General features: G+C 39.5%; 2 protein-coding genes across 3 annotated transcripts; one reads left to right on the top strand and one right to left on the bottom strand.

Annotated features, from left to right (window-relative positions):
* The first annotated feature begins 1,112 nt into the window (after nucleotides 1-1,112).
* Nucleotides 1,113-3,532, top strand: LOC132617084 (GRAS family protein RAD1-like). The gene has a single exon (XM_060331975.1). It carries the CDS (start codon nucleotides 1,528-1,530, stop codon nucleotides 3,163-3,165), a length of 1,638 nt encoding a protein of 545 aa, XP_060187958.1. The 5' UTR covers nucleotides 1,113-1,527; the 3' UTR covers nucleotides 3,166-3,532.
* A 162-nt stretch (nucleotides 3,533-3,694) lies between these two features.
* On the bottom strand, nucleotides 3,695-18,031 carry LOC132617083 (uncharacterized). Of its 2 annotated transcripts, XM_060331974.1 has the most exons (10): nucleotides 17,894-18,031; nucleotides 16,989-17,368; nucleotides 14,667-16,885; nucleotides 14,509-14,577; nucleotides 13,483-13,635; nucleotides 13,189-13,352; nucleotides 12,889-13,036; nucleotides 12,599-12,721; nucleotides 11,528-11,615; nucleotides 3,695-4,075 (listed from the first exon to the last, which is right to left on the bottom strand). In XM_060331974.1, the coding sequence occupies exons 3-10, from the start codon at nucleotides 16,860-16,862 to the stop codon at nucleotides 3,885-3,887; spliced, it is 3,132 nt and encodes a 1,043-aa protein (XP_060187957.1). In that variant the 5' UTR covers nucleotides 16,863-16,885; nucleotides 16,989-17,368; nucleotides 17,894-18,031; the 3' UTR covers nucleotides 3,695-3,884. The 2 variants fall into 2 exon arrangements, with proteins under 2 accessions (XP_060187957.1, XP_060187956.1); XM_060331973.1 differs by having other exon boundaries at nucleotides 14,667-17,368.
* Nucleotides 18,032-19,249: the final 1,218 nt, after the last annotated feature.

Genomic DNA, 19,249 nt, shown 5'->3' with positions numbered 1-19,249 from the left:
TAAAGGCTGGCATTATTAGATGAGATCGATATTACACTCCTTTCAACTCTCTCTAGCTACACCATATTACAGAACCAACCCAATGATAGCGTTACCAAATTGTATGCAACCTCGGTGTTCTATTTAATTACGTATCCCCATTTAAACCAATAACTCTAATTAACTTTAAATATTCTGGAAAAACAAGCTTAGATTCGAGCTACTCTCAATCTGAACTAGTTAGGATTGATTATATAAATTCTTTCAATTCATTAGTTCCATTTTACTTTTGAGCATTTAAAGGATTTAGCATACTTAAAGTATTATAGTGTTGACTGTCAATCAATGAATTTGTAAATTGAAAGCTACTGCAAGAGATCTTAACAAGAAGGGAGTTGATCCCACGGCTAAGCAACGTACGTAAGAGAAATTAAAGAAGCTCCACAACCAGAATGAAGGTGATAAGTGATACGTATACCCAAAATTGAGGAAATTAATGGGATTTGGCTTGAAATTACACGTAGTTGGGGAATGCATGCAGCTTTAAGACTAAGGTAGCGTCTCACAGATGATTTGGTGGCCGACTAATAAATCAGATATGACTTTGTGACAAAAAAAAAAAAAAAAACAATGATGGGGACTCTGAAAATTAAAATAATTTTTTTATCTACACCTAATATTTATATCAAACTAATAAATTATTTAATTTAATATAAACATGGTACTACTGATAAATATTTACCAAGCAGCCCATTCCTATTTGAGCTTCTGTTGTACTCCCTCCGTTAATTTTTATTTGTCCACTATACTAAAAATAAATTTTCACTTTTATTTGTCCGCTTTAGCATATCAAGGAAAGACAAACATTTTTAATTACTCATTTCCAAATTATTCTCCAAGTTTCAACAAGACTATACGCCAATTAATATGAATATCTATAGTAAAATACATACTTTATTTATTAATTTTTTAAGAAACGTGTAAAAGTAAAAGTGGAATGAATGGAGGGAGCACAAAAATATTGCCGGCAACGGTGCTGGGTTTGTCATGAACTGTGCATAAGATGATGACCCCACTTCCCAATGTATTCTTCTCCAACCATAATTTTGACTAATTATTTTCCGTTTCATTTATACCTTCAAGAAGCCTCCGCACAATGTTAATCACGTTGGGGAATCCTTTTCCGTGCTAACCTTGTCTTGAGTTATTGGCATTTAAATAGCAAATCTTAACAATTGGCAACAAGGAAATAGTAAGGGAAAAAAGAAAAGAAAAAGAAAATCCAGAGGGTCCTTATGCTGGAATATTTCATGCGTAAACAAGAGAGAGAAACTTTTGATGAGTTAAAATAAACAAGAAGAGCTTTCCTCACATCTTGTTGGGGTTGTCCATTGACAAAATTCTCTCTTGTCGAATATTATTCTAATGTAGGGGACCGGCCCCTAAGTTTGCCAGCTCCATTTTCCAACACATAATAACCCCCCAGCTGTGTTACCTGCACATAGATATATAAAGCCCTCAAATAATTTTGCTGCTCTGCGCAAAGCAATGAATTCGGATTGGTTGCTCTCCTTTGATCAGAGCTACAACTACCAAGATTTTGCCATTCGACAATTTTGTGCTGCCGCCCGAATGATCGACCAACAACAACAACATGCACAAAATGGTGACTTCCCCCAACTGTACACCTATACTAACACCCCTGAGCATTTAGCCTCTTCCCGGGAGGAGCAAGAATTTGTTGATAGTTTCTTCAACATTGATTGTTACGTCGACGACAATCTTCCTCTTGATCAGCAGCATATGAATAATGATAATGAAGAGCTTGGAGACTTCACATCAATGAAACTCAATGATTCTTACGAAGATCTATCAATGCTGACCGATGAAGAACCTAGGGACACTGTACTGGAGGCTTGTAGCTCTAGCGATGATCCTATCGTAGCAGAGAGGCCTGAAATGCCTAGTGAAGAAGATGAAGATAAAGAAGAAAAGGCCACAATTAGGCATGACCATGAGGTGGATCAGGGGCTTCAGCTTGTTCATTTGCTTTTGGCTTGTGCTGAGGCTGTGGGTTGTAGGGACACTCGACTTTCTGATTCATTGCTTGCTCAAATCTGGCCTGCTGTCACCCCTTTTGGTGACTCCCTCCAAAGGGTCTGCTATTGCTTTGCTTTGGGACTTCAATCAAGACTAATGTCGCTTCACCATAGAAACTATAATAATAATGCAGCAGGTGCAACATTAATATTGGACCAACAATTAGCAGCTTCTAGAGCGGAGAAACTAGAGACTTATCATTGGTTGCACCAAACCACTCCATATGTGTCTTTTGGTTTTATGGCTGCAAATGATGCTATCTGCCATGCTGCCAGAGGGAAGGAATGCTTGCACATCATTGATCTTGGCATGATCCATGTTCTTCAATGGCCTTCCTTAATTAGAACATTAACTGCACAAGCAGATCCACCTCCTCCCAGACTAGTCCGCATCACGGGCATTCTTGAAGATCCTCAGGATCTTTTGGAATTGAAGAGCCTTATGGAGGAGGTTGCTGCTACTTGTTCAGGGATTCGGCTAGAGTTCCAGTTGATTAAGGAGCCAATAACAGCGTCGCTCTTCACCAGAGAGAAGCTTCATGTAAGAGAAGGGGAGGCTTTAATCGTGAATAGCGTCATACAGTTACACAAGTACGTGAAAGAGAGCAGAGGCTCTCTCAAGACCATTCTCCAAGCCATCAAAAAATTAGGCCCTACACTGCTTACTGTGGTGGAACAGGACGCCAACCACAATGGCCCTTTCTTTCTGGGAAGATTCTTGGAATCACTTCACTATTATTCTGCCATCTTTGATTCGCTTGAGGCTAGCCTCCCACGTAACTCCGTCACAAGGACTATGATAGAGAAGTGTCATTACGCGGAGGAGATTCGGAACATTGTCGCCTATGAAGGATCGGATAGAATCAAGAGGCATGAAAGGGCAAACCAATGGCGCAGACAACTTGGACGTGCCGGTTTTCAGGTAGTAGGACTCAAGTGTATGAGCCAGGCTCGTATGATGCTTTCAGTCTATGGTTCCGATGGTTATAGTCTAGCCAGTGACAAGGGCTGCCTTCTGCTGGGATGGAAAGGAAGGTCAATAATGTTTGCATCTGCTTGGGAAGTCAACAATGTTGCATCCTCCTGAGATATTGGACAAATCTTACTCTTGAGTTGCCTCATTGAGAAAAATAATACTAACTGACAAGAAGGTTCCTATTGATTGACAATTACTCACTGGAACATCAGCAGCAATAATGGCTTCAAAATTTTTAGGGCTCTCTACATTTCCATCTAACATCCACGTGCTTTGCCCCACAAATTGTGAGTTTCATTAGATTCACTTTTTGATACCCAACTTACAAGATGTGAAATCCGGTGCGGTATCCCTAAAATTTAGGGCACCAAGAAGATGCTTTCTGATAATAATAGATCTTCCCAGGTATGAAAAGTTGCAATAAATCAACTAATTCCTTCCTCGGTAGCAGAAGATTACCGAACTCTAAAAAGCAGGATTATTTCTTCACTGGTCATGGTACTTTATGCTAAATTCCAAGGACACTGGTGGGAAACTCAGCAGAAACGCTGCAGCTCAAAAGGCAGAACAGAATTGACTGCAAATGGGTCGTGAATTTTTCAATTGTGAAATGTATAATGATTGGCATGCCAAAAGAGTATTGTGAATGAATAAAAGACTTGTTTTCTTGCTTTTCCCAAACAGGATATGCAAATATAAGTAGCTCTCCCTGATACAAAAGTAATCCTCATATGTAGAGCAATTGTTTATATAAATGCCTGAGCATAATGCTTGCTGTTTCAACAAAATGAATTAATTTACCACATAAACAAGTGGAAGGTAGACAGCTATTAGTTAGATGCCTTGTGACCGGTAGTTTTGTGCTGGAAAGCAGAAGACAATAACCGTAATCGACTAGCAATTTCTGTAAAAGAGGGCCTTGATGCAGGATTTGGGGCCCAGCATTGCTCCATCAAGCACCTCCATTCTGGATCACAGTAGCCAGGAATTGTTGGCCTCAGAGTATTGTTCACAATACCTCCTGCATACGAGGAAGAATGTATCAGAATGACTAGCCTGATCAAAATACATCAACAAAAGAATAAAACTGTTGAATAGCACTAAGGATCAACATTATACAAAAGGTTCAAACGGGGACATAAGTTGCAAACAAGATTATGCACAAGGAAGAATGTATAAAAGTGACTAGCCTGATTAAAATAGCAAATTGACAAAAGAACAGGTGAATAGCACTAGGAGTCATCATAATACGAAAAAAATGTTTAAACCAGGACATAAGTTGTAAACAAGATCATGCATAATGGAATTGACTTGCAGCTTTGCCTTTGCCATTTGGTAATCCTCTGATGCTGCCAGCACTTAAGCAATTGCTTTGGGCATCACCAAATGAAAACCAAATAAATTCAAGAACATAGGGCCCCATATTTGCCAAAATTTGACTGCAACGCATGAAAAGCTGCCTGGTTTCTTCAAAGTCTTTGTAGTTTCTCGAGTCAAGCAAGCAACACAGCAAGAACCACATTTTGCAACCCATCCAAAACATGCCGTTTTAGGAGGAACTTTGGTCTCCCCGATCATCTTAGCAGGCCATTGTTCATGTACTTTGTCTCCTTGAGCATGAAACGTTTTCGGGCAGGGATGGCTACATTCCTGGTAGCGAACTCTGGGCGAATATGAAGCACATGGATTCAAGTTATACCTTGAAATGAGAGACAACTTTCAATCCGCTTTGACCTATGAACAAGGAAGCTATTTATAACAGGATTTAACAGAGAACTTCTCATCTCTACTGGCTGTCCGTGTGTGAGTCCTCCCTATCCTCAACAATCACCTCAATTTTTGCAGCAGAAGGTTCACACCTTCAATCTCCCAATCATTAGAATGTCTCCTAAACTGCAGGTTTCATCCATTTTCAGAAGAGCAATCACCAATCCTGCAATCCTTGTGTTAACAGAGAGAAGATTCTGGAAAAAGAACTTTTAGTGTCATATCCTCCAACCACTTTTCACTCAACAGTTTAATCTTTTTCCCATTGCCCCACTTTTAATTAAGTATTTTCATGAAACTCTTTCCATAACCCTCTTATTTGCTTCCACATTGCAACACCATTAGGATATCACTGGATTGGAACAAAGGTCTCCATCTTTTACATAATTTGAGATTATCTTCCTTCCATTAATCGAGGGTCTTTCGGAAATAGCCTCCCTATCTCTCCCTACCTCCCAAGGTAAGGGTAAGGTCTGCGTACACTCTACCCTCCCCAGACCCCACTTGTGGGATTACACTAGGTATGTTGTTGTTGTTGTTGTTGTACTTCCTTCCATTAATCATTAATATATATCTCCAAACCCACATACACTAAAAGCTTTTATTGTGAATTCTTAGATGCTTTACTCCCATTACCCTCTCTCTTCATCTTTCATAATAGTGGACCATTAAACTAAGGACCTGTTTCGCCATAAGAATTATTCACTTTTTCAGGAAATTTTTTTCAATTTTTTCAAAAATTAGTGTTCGGCCATGAAGTTGTATTTGGAATTTGAAAAACAAGAAAAACTTGTTCAAGTTTTTCACTTTTTTCACAACCAAAACAAGTGCATTTCAACAAAAAAATACTATTTGCAAAAATTATGGCCAAACACAACTCCAACTCCAAAATTCCAAAAAAAAAAAAGTAAAAAAGTTTTTGGTTTCTATGGCCAAACGCCTACTAAATGTAATTTTCCCCTTCCAGAATATCCTTCCCATAAGAAATCATTCTTCAACATGTTTCATCTCTTCTCCATTTGTTGGGATTGCAATTAGATATATAATATATGTTTTAATACCATCCAATACAATATTTATTAAAGTCAATCTCCCACCAAATGACAAATATTGCCTTTTCAAAGGTGCTAAGAGCTAACTTCTTTTCACACTTATCAATGGTGCCTTGGCAAACCCCCTGATCTTCCTGCTTTGCTCCCAAAGCTAGACCCAAATCCACTGTTCGAAATTGTTCTATTTGCATCCCATTATTTCAGCCAATTATGCAATTTTTTTTGTCTGCATTGACAGAAAATGTGCTGCTTTTTGCCAGGTTAACTTTTAATACAAACACTGCTTCAAAAGTCAATGGTATCCCTCTTATATGTAGTAACTGCTCTTTCTCTGCTTCACATGACAGCAAAGTTTCATCTCCATACAGCACATGTGAGATGTGATCTCTGCCTTCTATATTAAAGCCTTTGATCCATCCATTTGCAACTAATTTCCTCAATATAAGACTTGCGAATTCCACCACCAACATGAACAAAAAGAAGATACAGGATCTCCTAATCTTAAGCCCCTTTTTTGACTTGCAAATCCACTTCTAACTGTGAAAAACTGAAGAAACTTGTCATTGGCCTTTTTCTTTATAATCGAGAAATCTCTGGGGCCAATAACGCATGGTTCGAAACTCGTTGGGTAATGGGTCCATCCCTTCATCCTTCTCCCCTTAAATACCACACTTTTTGTCTACGACAGGGTTCAAACCCAAGACTTATGCCTAACTTACATATTGCACTTCTCTTTTTTTAAAATAATGATGACGTGCAACACAGCTTGTGCACACCTCGACAATTGTACCAAGTACCTGCTATCACCCATTTTTTTTTTTTTTGCCTTTCCCTGGTCTCCAAGGTTTGCATTCACGTCATGGGCCACTAGGCCACACTCTTAGGTGTTAGATCACATGGTGCGCTAGCATCAGAAACTTCTCATTGACTTGATTTGCTCCATATATAGGAGCCATAAACCTTGTAAACTAAGGTAGATAATCAATTTCAACAAGAATAATGTTACACATCGGATTTTCGCACGTTAAAGTCGCATCATGAGTTAGTCGACGTAAGTTCAAAAAGAAATTATGTTGAGGATAAAGGGATTGATTTTATTAATAAAAATGGTTACAAGAGTCTATAAATAATATTAGTAAGTGGCGGAAGATTTGGAGGGTGAATGAATCAAAGAAGCATGAGTTTCGTCAAAAGTCAGCAAGTTGGGAATACGATAACTTGTACTTTTGGGTGAGATTAGGAGTGCTCCACATGCTAAGCAAGTAATGATATGAAGTATTTGAATTGTATAATGGTCTCTTGTTAAGTTTGGAAGTCAAACGAGCTGTAATACGAAAGTCGACAAAGGGCGTCGCAAGTTAAGTTTGTAAATTTCACTGAAATTTGGGTCAGATGTCTCGGAGCTTTTCTCTCAATCTACTTGGAGTTACCGGGTGATCCACCTACCAAATCGAAGGTCTACGAGTCTAGTTTCCAAAGCATTCCGTTCGTCGATACGACATCGGAGTAGAGAGATATTCGCATTTCCGTCCAGGGACATAAACTGTTGCGGGAACAGTGCTCTAGGTCGGTGGCAGCTTATTCCTTTTTATATAAAAGACCCACAAATCAGATTGGAACCTCATTTTTCTTCAAAGAACAAACCCTAAACACTCCCTATACTCTCTCAAACATTTCTCCATCAATCATAAGCAAATCCAAAGCCTAATCAAGTAACTTTAACATAAGGAATCACGTGGTAATCATAGAATCGTCGTTTCTTCGTTGTTTCGCTTTTCGGAAGAAATCTTCAACTTGAAGTAATCTTTGTTTTGGAGTGATTCTTGAAGTTTAAGGTATGTTCTACCCTTCTCATGGTCCTCTTAAGCTTCTACAAATATTTAACCTAGAAATTGGAGGAGAAATCCCACAGGACAAGTCTTTATTAACTCTAAGGAACTCTTATGGAGGAACTTGATTGTTTGGGGCTGTTTCTTGTGGTTTGAATGTATTATTTGGAGCTATGAAGTTATGGATGGATTGATAAGGAAGAGTAGGAGTAAAAGAGAATAAAACTGGTAGTCTTGAATGAACAAATCAACTACAAATGATCCTACAAACTTACGCCCGCAAGTTGTTCGATGAAATGCCTCAATGAGTATTTCCATAAGCTATGAACTTGGAATTGATCCCATATTGATCGTATGATGTAGGTGATCATTCGTAAGGCATTCAAGGCAGTGTTTTGGACGGCGCGCGGCGACAAGGGCCTGCCTCGCCTTAAGGCGCGGCGCGCGGCGAGGCGCTCGCCTTTTTGAAGTGCGGCGCCAATAAATACCAAAAAATTAAAATATTTAATTGCATATGTAAATAATCAAAATCTCACTAGCAATAACATATTAGCAAATATTTCAATTCAAAAATTAAAAGTAGATAGTAGATACTAAAAGTCTAGAACTTGAATGAGTCAATGACTCAATAATTCATAAGTGACAAGACAAGCTACTGTTTATAACTGTATAACAAAATTTAAACAATTATTGAACAGAAAAAATAGGAGCAAAACAACCACTGCCTCACTGGTCCAAACAGAGAAAAAAAAACAGAGCAAAAAACAGAGGGTAAAAAAACAGAGGAGAAAAAACAGAAAAAGAAGAAGAGAATAGAAGAAGGAAAAAAAAAAGCAGAGGTGGCCGGAAATAGGGCAGTTGTCGCGGGAAAAAACGAAAGAAGAAGGAGAAAGAGACGTACCTGAAACCTTGAAGGAGAAGAGAGGAGGCAAAAAAAAACCCTAGCTGCTATTTTCATTTAAGTCCTCCACTTCTTTTAATTGCTTTTTTTTTTTAAAAAAGGCATCTCGCCTCGCCATAACTGGGCGCCTCGCCTTGGCGCCATTAGCGCCTTTCTCGCCTTTGGCGCGCCTTTTGAAGGGCTGCTCGCCACATCCATAAAAGGCACTGCAGCCTCGCCTCGCCTCGCCACGCCTCTCGCCAAAGGCGAGATGGCGCTCGCCTTTAACAACACTGATTCAAGGACTCGGGAAACATATATAACTCCATCGACGAGGTATGTAGGGCTTTCTATTCTCTTTGTGGCATGACTAGATTTCAAATGACCTTTCATTGAAAAATTTGTTCCGTTAACTTGGATCGATCGCGTTCCATGATAGTTGAGCTGACACATACTTCATCTATGACTTGTCCCAAATTATGGTCCACATCTCCTTTTGGCTATCGATTAAAAGACTTTCCATTCAACTTGTGTCGATTATGTCCCAAAATGGTTAAGTTTACCCTTTTCTCATGAATAGCTTGTATTGAAGTACCTTTCACATTTCGTATCCCTCTTGTTTATCGAATGAAGAATGATATTAGTTATGGTACTCTTCACATCAAAGTTGAGTTGATTGTACTTCCTTTAATTAAGTTAATCCTTATCTTCTTGTCTATTGCTCCAAGGTGACGAACCTCTCTTTGGCACACTCTTTCCGATAAAAGTTGTGTCGATCATATTTCGTAAGAGTTTGGCTAACTTTGGCTGCGTGAATAATTTATAACAAGATGTTTCCTTGTACTTTTACTTCTTTAGCCTAATGATCAAATAATGATAGTCGGAGGATAACGACGATAGGTCACTTCGACTCTTTCCATGATATTTCTTCTGAAGTCAGTCTTTCATTGCACTTATATATGTATTTATTTTCATTACCGAGTCGCGCTATAGTCGGCCGGGTAGGCACTTATATGTGCACCTAGACATGTTTCTTTCTTTACCGAGCCGTGTTGTAGGCGGCCGGGTAGGCACGTAGCTGTGCATTGTCACTGATCAGTTGGGCAGAGATGATGTTATGATGATGAGCTCACCCCACAGAGGGATTTATTATTGTTATATGATATGATATATGCCTCCACAGTGAGGAATGATTTTACGGGCATGCATTTACATTTATGTCATGATTATAGTCGCCCTCAGTGGACTCGTTCAGAGTTTCAAGTTGTCTCTACATCTTTTCCCAAGTTATCTGTATCTCTTATGCTTATGTTATGTTTATGCTTACTGCCTTACATACTCGATACATCTTTCGCACTGACGCATTTTGTGCGCTGTGATCATGCCCACAGGTACGGTAGACGGATTGTTGTACCTTTCTCAGTAGGATACCAAAGTCCAGCAGGGATGTTCGCACTCCATTCTCCGGAGTTGCTGGTCAGAGTCATTAAATAGGATGCATGCATATATATATAGAGAGAGAGAGAGTATGGCTATGGGTACGTCGGGGCCACTGTCCCAACCAGTTGATGCATATTAGTGCTCTTAGAGGCTTACAGACTATCAGTCAGTGTACAGGTATTGCGTTTGGCCTTGCCGGCCTTCTGACTAGTTGTCTTTCTTGGTTGTGGCTTTGTTGGCCCTTGTAATGCATATATGTGTTATTGGGCCTTTTCTGCTTGCAGGTTGTTATGATATACTTCTTACTATTGTTATTCAGCGGCCTCGTCGGCCTATGATTCACGTTACAGAGTTTAGATATCACCGTTGGTTCGCTCGGCCCTTCGGGTGCCGGGTGCCGGGTGCCGGCCACACCCCCAAGGTTAGGGTGTGACAAATAAGGTATGTAAATATCCTATAACTAAATAGAATATTCTGCAAGATTTTCCTCAGTCAGTATAATGAATCTAAACAGGTATTAATCTAGACACGTATTCTCTTGATATTGTAATAGGTCTTCTCAAATTCAAAGTGAGAAACCAACTTGAGTTTGCTTATTTTGAAAACATAAAAGTTGACACCAAAATCTAGCTGGAATAGTGCACTATCATAAACTAAAAAAAGAACGGTGTTGGATTTTTTCCTTGAGAAAGTTGTTGGTAACTGCACAACAAAAAGGAAATTTTTAATCATGGAAAAGAGACATGGTTTTGTAAATCTACCCGACATTATCAGTACAACTTGAATTGACAGAACAAGAAATGTCAGTCGTGAAGAAAGTAGTAGCGCTGCTTGTCGGAGAGATAGTAGTACTAGAACGATCTTAAAGTAGAGAAGCGACACCTGCTAGAGAGGAGTGTATGCATAAATGGTTGCCGGGGAGATGACTAAAAGATATACAAATTGGTTCAAGACACTATCAGTGTTATCAAAAGCAAAAAGCGCAAAAAAGCTCTAAGGTCACCTGGGGCTTTAAGCACAAAGCGCAAATAAAGAGTGGGCTTTAATGAAAAAAGGCGCAATGGTGCGAACATACAAATATGTATATGTTTAGTCCAAGACAATAACAATAAGCATGAATAACAAATATATGGACAAAGAAATTGTAAAAACATAACGATAAAGTGAAATATCAATTATCTAGTGTCACCACATCAAGAGAGGCTCACTGGCAAGGAAAAGTATATCTTGGAGACTTGATGATGACACTGAAGCGCACATAAAGCGAGAAGAAGCGCTCAACATGTTTTGAGCCTCGCTTTAGGGCTTAAGCGCCCCTTTGACAACACTGGACACTATAACTCATAATAGTCAAGATCCAGCTTCCTACTTAGCTTGCTGATTTTCAACCAAAAAGAAAAGTAGTTCCACACTGATACACAAGTTGGTTCAAGACCTATCCTAGCTCATAACACGCCAACTTGATACCAGCTAAAACTTAAAACATGGAAAAGTAAAGAGCTGACCTATAATAGCTCCATAATGCATATTGGCATAAGGTTCCTCTCCAGTGAGAATCTCCCACAGGACAATACCAAAAGAAAACACGTCGACCTGTTGAATAGTCAAGAGAAAGAAAGATCGTTAAAAGTTCCCCTAAGCATGATAAGTACCTAAATGTAGGGAGTATAGGATGCTAACTCCCAACTCTATAACTATTCCAATTATCCATCAAATAGGTAGAAAACATCCGAAATGAATGTTGCAACTTCTGATGATACTGTCAAATCCATAAAGATTGAAATAGGGATAAGGATGCTCTGTTTTACAAGAAATTAAGGAAGAAATGACTTTCATCCTTAAAGCAAGACAAACTGTTATTGCCTTTAACATTTTCTATTGTGTAAGCAAAATATCAAAAATTAATGTGGGAGAACGAAACTCATTTTATAAAGCAATAAAATTGTGAAATTGCGCTCAAGCCACTGCCCGAAGGCAAAACATAAGTGCTTTTTGTGTGTGTGTGTGTGTGGGAGGGGGGGGGGGGGGGGCTGACGTGCACAGTAAGAGGAACTATTGCCTTTTTGACTCAACATTTTTGTCTACTCCTTTACAGTTTTCCTGCAAGGAAAAGGGATTTTTTTTTTTTTTAAAGGACCAAGAAGTGCAAAAGTACAGCACAGACAGTTTCAAACTTAAGGGGCCCTTATGCTTGAAATGAGGGGTATCTCAGAATTATAAAAGATACTACTCCCTCTGTCCCAATTATGTGGCACCGTTTGACTAGGCGCGGAGTTTAAGAAAAAAAAAAAACTTGAAATTTTTGGTCTAAAAACAGCCTTAGACATTTGAGTGTGGATATAAATCATTGTAAATCATCTCTAAGGGTAACATTGAAATTTTTAAATTAAATTGTTTCTAAATATAGAAAGGTGACGTTCTTTTTGGACAGACTAAAAAGAAAAGTGTACTGAGACACAGTCAAAGGAGTACAAGTTAAAGATTACAAAAGAAATGCCTGGTCCATACCAGCCAGACTTGAAATTCTCACTTTCCTAAAGTGAGATAAATAGAGGAACATGAGGTTGGCGTCTTACTTTTTCAGAAACTTTGCTGCTGCTACCATTTAGCAACTCTGGAGCCATCCATGGTAGCGTTCCTCTCACACCACCAGAAACCAAGGTGTTTCGCTTTATCTTTGACAAACCAAAATCACCTACCTAACAAGTCCATCACAAAATATCAGATACTGATTTTACAGTTGCTGGCAAATAGTTTATTAGGAAACCTCACTCGATTTTTATTTTTTTTTGATAGGGAACTCAAGCTACATGCAATATATATAGTTAAGAATATCTATCAAACACCAACAGTATCAAGATTAGACCTTGCAGATAGGTCGTGATGGATCTTTCAAATTCACCAGCAAATTGTCACATTTTAGATCAAAATGCACAATATTCTTAGAATGCAAGTACTCCATACCAAATGCCGCATCCATTGCTATTATGAGTCGTTTACGGCGATCGAGATGCCTGTAAAAGGTGAATATAATATCATAACAGGGAACAAGGCTAAAAATAGGAGTGAATAAGATTTTCATGTTCTTGGAGAAACTGATAATCCAGATATTGTTTAGTTTGGAATGCGTGCAAAACATCTGAGAGCTAATACTACTGGGTTCTACCTATCTTTGCGGATCAAAACATGTCTTAGCGAACCATCAGCCATGTATTCTGCCACAGTAGCTAGTGTACCTCCTGGTCCATCTTGCACCACACCATAAAATGCCACAACATTTGGGTGGTGAAGCTTTGACAAAATCTCAGCTTCTCTCCAGAACTCTATGGCCTGGAAAGGGGAAAGACTATAAATAGCTGATCTGATAGAGCTTTAACACACATGCTTTAGGCACTAGACAAAGCTATGAAGAGAAATTGGCGGAGAACCACTTGGATCAGTAGGAGTTAAGAAAGGTTACCAATTTCTCTAGTTCCGATAATTGCCCAGTGAAGCAACTTTTCTTTATCCGCTTAATGGCAACATCTGTTCCTCTCCATTTTCCATGATACACTGTGCCAAATGTGCCTGAACCAAGTTCTTTCAGTTCCTCAAGGTCTTCATTCTTAATGATCTGCAAGTAAGCCACGTGAGAACGAGGACTATTGGGAACTACTTGGGAGAAGCTTCGCTTCTTAAGCAAATAATTTATTTAAAAATGAATTTGATAGCAGGCTGTACAATATAGCAGATCCTACACCCACTCTTCTGCCCAGTTTGTAGCGGTATGTTTGACAGCAGGAAATAAGAGGGTTAGTAAAGTGATGGCAGGATATCTCAGAGACAGGGTGTCACTTCAGTATCTGAGCAATAGGAAAGGAATGAAAATTCAATGAATTTGAAAACTTCCCCTCCACCATATGAAAAGCTTCCAGCTGCAGACTACCCAAACTTTCCTCCTAGCAAATGTACAGAATATCCGTAGTTAGACATATCACTTCCCTCCCCACAGTGGAAAGTCCATAATGTCCCCCACCTTTCCTCCCTACAGGATAACATAAACTCATTTCCTTTCTAAGCCTTTTAACTTCAGTAACAATATCTATTTCCTTCCTAAAGTGCACCTTCGTGCATGTAATAGCATGCAAATGAACAGAAAGGTAAGCCGTTCCCCACCTCTCCTCCCTTTATGAGCACCTGGGATCTTTCATCTTTCAGCCTTTTTACTCAAGGAACATATTTAATTGCTTGCCTAAATCCATAATTCACCAACAATTAAATTACAACAGACTGGTGCACAAGAAATTAGATCCAAACTTACAACTGTTAATAGTTTTCATCACAATAATCACCCTACAGGTTGCAAAAAAGGGCAGCCCGGTGCACGAAGCATCCCGAATTCATGCAGGGTCGGGAGAGGGGCCGCACCCCTAAGTTGCATAAGTTAGGCATTCCTTATGTGCCTGACTCATCTTTAGATTCAAGAGTGCAAAATTTGAAAGATTACCTGCAGAGAGTTGATGTCAATTTCCGCAAGTGTACGACCTAGAGGCAGTCCAACATTTTTAAACCCATCCTAAGAGCACAAAGGATCAAAGAATTCTTAGCTGAACAATATACAGTAAGACAAGCTCTATTAAGTCATATATTGGCAGAGAAACAAACCTCAGAATCGATGTCTAACGCCCTAGATTTATCCATCATATCATCATCATGCATGTCCTCGCTAACTTCTGTTTGGGTTGCACCAAACCCTAATTGAAATTGACTATCAACTTTGCCAAGTGCATGAGGCAGCTCTGTGGGACCATCCTCAACACTATTTATTTGCGGATCCAAGTTGATTGTTGAAGAAGGCTCTTCATCAACTTTTTGGAGACCAGGTGAGAATGCAATGTGATCTTGGTCAATTAGCGAAATATCTTTCCTAACAAATCCATCACCTGCCAATTTTTGAAAATATGACCAGTGTTTTGGTTCCTCATTTTGCATGTTTAAACTCATACCAGCTCCATCCTGCTGCACTGGAGAAATATCGGATGGACTATTAGAAAGTATAGCTTTTGCAAATATATCAGACAGGAAATCACGAGGGAACCGGTCATTAATATCAATCAAGATATCTCCTTGCTCAGACCTGGGTAACACAACAGATGGTTCACCTTGAAGAACACACTTTTTGTAATTTCCCGTCCAATCTGGAGGTTGAGATTGCTCTTGAGAGTTACTGCCAGCCCTATCACCCTGATGGATTTCAAGATGAACACCCCCGACATCTTCATGGTTGTTGTCAGCATCCACATGTGCCAGTGGGCTTGGCCTTGATCCTTCATCCTCCATCCGCTTGACTAAGAAGTTTGTATACTTATTGTCGGTGCATACTGTTTTCTGATTAGCTACGTGAACCTGCTCCACATGCACGTCATTTTTCATATTTGCAGCATTTGGAATAACCTGCTTCAAATTCTGAGTAGAAACAAGCTGCTCATTCATGTTCAGATTTTGCATTTTGTCGATGGAATCTTTAAGAATTTCTGGCTGTGCAATATCAGTACGTGCATGAGTTGCAAGAAACTGTGAATTGTGTGAATCATCCGATTTTGATAACCTGTTAAGCAACTCTACCTGCCCTCTTGGAATTTGCATAGAACAGAAACCCCTCTGAGTTGGTGGAGCAGGATCAAAGAAGCTTAAATCTGTTGAATCAACCGCTACGGTGACAGACTCAGGAACGAAAGCCTTATTGTACATATCAGGTCCATATTGTTTTGCTCGTGTTTGGGAGACTTGACCTTCAATATGGTGGTCCGCTACACCATTGGACCACTGAGTAGCACTTTGAGCAGCTGAGAAATGAGAACTAGAATTAAAACCGCATTGGAACTGCTGCTGCTTACTGTCATAACAATTTTCCATCTGGCCATAATGAAAGCGTAAATCAGTATCATAAGCACTGGAGGCCCCAGGTACATTAGGCTGAGCAGATTTAGCAATCGATGATGAGTCATCAAAACCAGCTGAAGGTAAGTTATTTGCACCCACAAAGCCCATAACAGATCTACCTGAGTCCTCAATGTTATTTCCATCCAACTCAGCTAAGTTGTTCGCAGAAGAACCTAGATAATGCAAAGTTGAGCTATTTCTTGATCCCGTTTCCAATGAATTGATGGCTACTACATACTGAAACTCAGAATCTGCATCTGAATTCGTTAAACTAGAATGAGCATTATCCAAGTCAGAGATGGAAAACAAGAAAATCCTAAGCTTTTTTGAAGTATCTCCATCTTCTAGGACATTGCACTCCTCCAACATATTCTGCAAATCCTCATCGCAGGATACAGTAACCAAAGCATCAAGATCCTCCCCAGGTAGTTGATATTTTACAATATGAGTTAGATCATATATTGCCACAGCTTTCTGCCACAATACTTTCCATGTAATGTCCTTCCTGATGCGGATAACCCGTGTTTCACCACCAACATACCTGAGCTTCCCATCACTAGGCCGAGGTAATATCTTACCACCGAAGCTACACATTGCCTTAAGCTTTGCCACTGAATCATCACATGTTCCAGATGAGGTATACATAAGAGAGCCAAAACTATTGTAATCCGATGACTTTTGTTGCACTGATTGCACTGACCCATTGTAATTTTTGTGATCATGTAAAGAAAAGTTCTGTTTCTCAAACTCTTTGGGACCTTTTTCAACCATCGCTGGCATGGAAGTGTCTGAACCACCTTCAGATCCAGTATGACTGATGCCTAAGATGCCTTTTAGCTCCAAGTAACCTTGCGGGAAACTAGGATCACCTGAAGTACTGGGAACATAATTTTTCCCGGGATTAACACGATCACGCATGAACTCGAGTACAAATTCTTCTCCTGTTTGTAAAGAGAAATTAAGCACAGGCTTAGCCTCGGAATGATTATCGTTTGGAGCCTTTAAATTATGATGTAAATGATCAGGAGGGTCCAATGTAAAAACCTGAGGTTCAGGTCGAAATTCTGTATTTGGATATTCAGGAGAAGCGAACTGAATACAATTCTCATCGTTTGATTGGTCCATAGCAAATTAGACCACAACCCCTATAAATTCAACCTCAATGGTGACAGATATGGATGCCAGAATACTCAGCTATGTCTATAAAGGAGCACCACGAACCAAAATGCAATATTAAACACTATGCTTAGAACAAGCTTATCCAAAGTTTCCCAAGATATATGCACTGGAAGCGGTGGACGGTAGGAGGTACATTACTAGCTACTAATACGAACAAGATTCGAATCTCAATTAATACATGAAAGGCAATTTCTCTTTGAAGCCACAAACACTCCCAAGTACACTTCTTAAACCATTACAAAATGCTGCACAAAAAGAAGAAAAAAAAATGTATATGAGGAGATTTCGAGTTATTAACAGTGCAAGCAAAATTTAAAAGATATCAACCAAATTTGGGAAAGTCAAAGAAGGAGTGGACTTTTCTTTGATAGGCTAGTTGAGTCATATTCAACAATAACTCATACAGATATTCCCCCTCTAGCCCGCCCATTCCCTCTAATTCAAATTTCACATTGCAGTGAAGTATTGAAAATGCGTTCCTATTCTCCAAGCTTAGCTGGATCTAGTATTACCTCTTTATCACATTTTAGCATATATAATGAAGAATTTGTCCTATCATTTGTCAGCTTTCAGGGTCAAATAAAGTGAGAGATGTATGTATGGTTCCAAATTAGCAATGGCGTAGGTTTGAGGTGAACAACAAGTAGAAGCAAAGAGCTGGGAGATCGAAAACTCATAATGTGTTGTATTCTTCTTCTTCTTCTTCTTATAACAAAAAGAAAGCGTAGACGGAAGAAAGGGAAACAATGAAAGGAAATAGAGAGAGTTACCTCAACCGCCATTTTGACATTTGAATTGTAACTAGAGCAGCAGCGGTGTATACATCTCTTTCATTCCCGTCTCTATCTAAACAATGCACAATGACCCCTTTCTCTCTTTCCTTCACCCCTATGCTCTAAGCTCCTCTCTGTTCTTTATTTTTTTAATATATATATATATAAGGGAAAAGGGAAAAAAATGTCCCTCTATACTTTGGCACCAGGGCTAAAAAATATACTTCATTAAAAGTTTGGATCAAAAATACCCTTCCCGTCATTAAAGTTTTCACATATACCCTGTCTTAACGAAAACATCCAACGTAATCCTATTTCATTTTAAAACCTGCTTCATTTAAACCCGACCAACTAAAGGTGATGCGTGATTGCCCCTCGAGGTACGGTAGAGGTAGGGTTCAGCCCACAGGATCAGTAGCTGGTTCTTCTTCTGTGCACCCGGTAGGACAGACTCCCCAGATTTCGGCAGGTCGAGGTAGAGGGGGAGAGTCCAGTTCAGGTGGCACTCAGCTCCGTATCTATGCTTTAGCCGGACGTCAAGATCTCGAGTCCTCTCCAGATGTGGTTACAGGTATATTGACTATTTTCTCTCATGACGTTTATGCGTTGATTGATCCGAGTTCTACGTTGTCCTATATCACTCCGTATATTGCCAGTTGTATTAGGGTAAAACCCGAGCCAATTAAACCTTTTGAGGTATCTATTCCGGTTGGTGATCCCATGATAGCTAGACAAGTCTACAAAAATTGTGTGATTGTGATATGTGATCACCAGACTAAAGTTGATTTAGTTGAGCTGGAAATGTTAGATTTCGATGTGATTATGGGTATGGATTGGTTGGCCTCATGTTATGCTAATGTTGATTGCCGAATGAAAGTGGTTCGATTTCAATTTCCGGGAGAGCCCGTGCTTGAATGGAAGAGTAACACAACATCTCCCAGGGGTAGGTGTATTTCCTACGTTAAGGCAAGAAAAATGATAGCTAAAGGCTATATTTATCATCTAGTACGAGTTCATGACACCAAAGCAAAGTCGCCAACTCTCCAATCTGTTCCGGTAGTGAATGAGTTTCCGGATGTATTTCCAGATGACCTTCCAGGCCTTCCTCCGGAAAGAGAGATTGATTTCGCTATTGATGTGTTGCCGGACACCAAGCCTATTTCTATTCCTCCTTAACAAATGGCTCCTGCAGAGTTGAAAGAGCTAAAGGCACAATTGAAGGATTTACTTGAAAAATGATTCATTAGGCCTAGTTCATCACCGTGGGGAGCGCCAGTCCTATTTGTGCGAAAGAAAGATGGTTCCCTACGGATGTGCATCGATTACAGGCAGTTGAATAGGGTGACGATAAAG

Source organism: Lycium barbarum, chromosome 11 (assembly GCF_019175385.1).
Source record: "Lycium barbarum isolate Lr01 chromosome 11, ASM1917538v2, whole genome shotgun sequence".
Lineage (NCBI taxonomy): Eukaryota > Viridiplantae > Streptophyta > Magnoliopsida > Solanales > Solanaceae > Lycium > Lycium barbarum.
This window is presented reverse-complemented; position numbering and strand designations above follow the sequence as displayed.

Coding starts and splice junctions, on each gene's coding strand:
- LOC132617084 (XM_060331975.1), top strand. CDS start 1,528: ATGAATTCGGATTGGTTGCTCTCCTTTGATCAGAGCTACAACTACCAA.
- LOC132617083 (XM_060331973.1), bottom strand. CDS start 17,069: ATGGACCAATCAAACGATGAGAATTGTATTCAGTTCGCTTCTCCTGAA. Junction 11,616..12,598: donor GCAGCAAAGTTTCTGAAAAA/GTAAGACGCCAA, acceptor ACTATTCAACAG/GTCGACGTGTTTTCTTTTGG. Junction 4,076..11,527: donor GCATTATGGAGCTATTATAG/GTCAGCTCTTTA, acceptor CCTCGTATGCAG/GAGGTATTGTGAACAATACT.